Raw genomic sequence first — 3,982 nt, forward strand, 5'->3', positions numbered from 1 at the left:
CACTGGCTGTAGGGCAGGCCAGCACCTCCAAGGGGTAAAAAGCAAGCTCAGGCCATGTGCCCAATTTGGAGACCCAGAAGTTGCATGGGCTGACCCCTGTCAGCCAGTTCGTGTAGGCGTGTGCACACTTACTGCTCCACCATGTCACACGTCCCCGTGATTTCCACAATCCAATTGGATATCTTCTCTATCAACTTTCAATGTTCTTTTCTGCGCCTACCATGGTGATTACGGGTGGTGGGAAATCAGGGTTCCAGGCCGGAGAGCGAGCTTTAGAAATGGATACCACATCCAAGGGAGGTCAATGGATGAAATGAAATGTAATTGAGCGGAAATGTGGGACAAAGTATTGAATCATAAGCTTCCAAGTTAAGGAGGGGGCACGCGGCAATTACCCACTCCCGACTCGGGGAGGTAGAGACGATAAATAACAATACAGGACTCTTAAGATGCCCTGTTATTGGAATGATTAACAAAAAATTATAGGGAATGTCACTGGGGTATTTTGGATTAAGAAACGTTAGACAGGAGAAGCCCTGGTGCCGCTATGTTGACTCTAGATAACTTCTGCCTGATCGCACCTTCCTGTGACTTCCACAATCCATTTGGGTATCTTCTCTATCAACTTTCAATGTTCTTTTCTGAGCCTACCATGTTGATCATGGTTATCGGCGAATCAGGGTTCCATGCCGCAGAGGGAGCGTGAGAAAGATAGACCACATCCAAGGGAGAACAATGGCTGCAATGGAATGAAGTAGAAATGTGGGACAAATTATTAAAGCAGAAGGATCGAAGGAAAGGGCCAATTAAAGATGAATTTTAGAAATTTAAGTCCCTGTCACCTATGCAGAGTAGGGGTTTATTCATGGCAAAAAATGTAAAATGTCACCCAAGAATGTAACAGAAAAATTTTGAAAAATTATTAACCTGTCTACTAGGTAGAGCCAAAAATTGTTGAATGTCACCTGAAAATGTAAAAGAAAAATTAGTGAAATTTATTAAGCTGTCAACTAGGTAGAGCAGGGGTATATCACAGCCAAAAATTGGTTAATTTCACCCGAAAATGTAACAGACAAATTAGTGAATTTTTTTACCTGTCTACTAGGTATAGCAGTGGTATATCACAACCAAAAATTGGTGAATTTAACCCAAAAATTAAACAGACAAATTTGTGAAATGACATAAAATAAAATACGTACAAATAAAAAATAAAAAAACTTGATTTATGAGGTGGAGGTCCATATGGAGTAGGAGTTTGAGGAGGTGGACGGAGCGGTGTAGGTGGAAGCGGCGGTCGAGGAGGACGAGGTAGCCAACACTGGTTTTTGGTTTGAATTTTTCTTTTTAATTAGGGTACACCACAAAAGAGTGGGAAATATCAAAAATACAACAATGAGCAATTGTGCTGTAGTATAACAATGGCTGGTTAAGGCCGGTATACATGTCTATTCTGCACAAGGTATGGACAAGTCCTGTGGGATCCATGCCAGGTTCATTTTAATGAACGTGCGCTTGTCCACATTGGCTGTGGACAGGCGGCTGTGCTTGTCTGTGATGACGCCCCCTGCCGTGCTAAACACTCGTTCAGACAATACACTGGCTGCAGGGCAGGCCAGCACCTCCAAGGCTTAAAGGGCAAGCTCAGACCATGTGCCCAATTTGGAGACCCAGAAGTTGAAGGGGGTAGACCCGTCATTTAGTACGTGTAGGGGTGTGCACACATACTGCTTAACCATGTTGCTGAAATGCTGCCTCCTGCTAAGACGTTCCATATCAGCTGGTGGTGCTGGTTGTTGTGGCGTGCTGACAAAGCTTTTCCACATTTCGGCCATGCTAACCCTGCCTTCTGAGGTGCTGGCGGTGTCCCAGCTGCGTTGGCCACCTCTCTCTCATCCTCTGCTTTCACCTTGTGCTTCCACTGTGCCCCCGCTGTCAGGTGGGAATGCCACCAGCAAAGCGTCTACCAGCGTGCGCTTGTACTTGCGCATCTTATGATCACGCTCCAAGGACTGAATTAAGGACGGTACGTTGTCCTTGTAACGGGGATCCAGCAGCGTGGATTGTGTGGGCAACTTGGCGGTTGTTGCAGAGACACTGCAGCATGTAATCGCTCATTTGTGCCAGGCTGCCCAGAGGCAACAAAAAGCTGTCCTCTGTAGGAGGTGTATCGTCTGTGTCCTCTGTATCCCCCCACCCACGCACCAGTGATGGCCATGAGCTGGTCTGGGTGCCACCCTGCTGTGAACATGGTTCCTCCTCCTCCATCTCCTCCTCCTCATCCTCCACCTTGTCATCCTCCAGAACTGTGCACTGGCTGGACAATTATGTACCTGGCATTTGTGGGTGCAGGAACCCACCCTCAGAGCCACTTGGGAATGATTGGCCAGAAACCCTATGAAATGATCCCTCTTCCTCCTCCTCCTCCTGTGCTACATCCTCAGAATAACATAATTTCCTTGTTTGTGATCATAGTGCCTATTACATATGTGTATATCAGCGCCCCAGCTGGGGCTCTGTGATACTCCATCTTCATCTTCCCTGCCCTCTTGTGCTTTCTACTGTACTCTAATAAAATGGAGGATGTCATTATCAGCAAATCGTACAAATTGACTTGTAAAAACTTTTGCTTCATTTGGTGGACAAATTTTTGAAAATTATTCTAATCAATTCAATTCACTCATCTCTAATGGCAATGATGACGATGGTGATGATTATAATAATAATAATAATAATAATAATAATAATAATGTTGTATTTGGTGTCTGCTCAGTTTTCTATACAGGAGAACAATCACACTATGGTCACAGAATTTTGCCTTTTGGGCTTTCAAGTCAGTCAACATTTAAGAATTTTCCTCTTCTGTCTTCTCCTGTTGGTTTACCACGGGACAATATGTGGGAATCTCCTGATCATCACCTTGGTGTCCACCAGCAAGAAACTCCACACTCCAATGTACTTCTTCATCTCACAACTGTCCATCAGTGACATTTTATTGACCACAGATATTGTCCCCAACATGCTCCACATCCTACTGAATAATGGAGGAACCATCAGTTTTGTTGGTTGCATTACTCAGTTTTCTTGGTTCAGTGTTGCAGAAGGATTAGAGTGTTTTCTTCTCGCTGTGATGTCTTATGACAGATATCTGGCCATCTGTAATCCCCTCCGTTACTCCTCCATCATGACTAATGAATATTGTGTGAAATTAGTTGTTTCCTATTGGCTGGCAGTCTTTTTCATAGAAGTTATTATAACATCATCATTATTAATGCTAAGGTTTTGTGGAAAAAATACAATTGACCATTTCTTTTGTGATCTGGTTCCATTGCTAGAAATTGCCTGTTCAGGTACTGACCTGGTTGGGATAGTAGTCTTAATGGTAGGTGCTCCAATACTTGTTATCCCTATCACAATAATAATAGTGTCATATGTTAATATTATTTCCACCATCTTAAGGATGTCATCTAATATCAGTAGACAGAAAGCCTTCTCCACCTGTAGCTCCCACCTCATTGTGGTCTCCATATTTTACTGGACAATGTTCTGTGTTTATCTTGTCCCAGCAAAAGGACAGTCATCGACCATCAGTAAAGTCCTATCACTGCTATATACTGTGTTCACTCCTTTCATAAACCCCATAATATACAGTTTAAGAAATAAGGACTTTATGAAAGCCATGCAAGAAATACTTTTTTGAATCATCATCTTGGCTTCTCTGACCTGGCAGCAGTTGACGTTCCCGTGTATGCTGGTTGTTTCGTTGGTGTGTGTTGGCTGTGTCCTTCTATTGTGTATGAATTTTGTCCTGTGAATATTCTGTTCTTTGTGTCTGTATATAGTGGGGTTCACTGTGACACTCTCTGCCATGTAGGCTGGCAGCATATGCCAGGGGCTGACGTTCACATGTATGCCGGTTGCTTAGGTGGTGGTGCTGCAGCCTTTTATTGTATGTGAACTGTGCCCTGTGAATTGTGTGCTCTCT

General features: G+C 43.7%; 1 protein-coding gene across 1 annotated transcript; it reads left to right on the forward strand.

Moving 5' to 3' along the window:
• Nucleotides 1-2,746: 2,746 nt before the first annotated feature.
• On the forward strand, nt 2,747-3,697 carry LOC122929258 (olfactory receptor 488-like). The gene has a single exon (XM_044282774.1). The coding sequence runs from the start codon at nt 2,747-2,749 to the stop codon at nt 3,695-3,697; it is 951 nt and encodes a 316-aa protein (XP_044138709.1).
• Nucleotides 3,698-3,982: the final 285 nt, after the last annotated feature.

Source organism: Bufo gargarizans, chromosome 2 (assembly GCF_014858855.1).
Source record: "Bufo gargarizans isolate SCDJY-AF-19 chromosome 2, ASM1485885v1, whole genome shotgun sequence".
Taxonomy (NCBI): domain Eukaryota; kingdom Metazoa; phylum Chordata; class Amphibia; order Anura; family Bufonidae; genus Bufo; species Bufo gargarizans.

Bases quoted from the DNA above. Each gene is read 5' to 3' on its own strand.
- LOC122929258 (XM_044282774.1), top strand. From the start codon at position 2,747: ATGTTGTATTTGGTGTCTGCTCAGTTTTCTATACAGGAGAACAATCAC.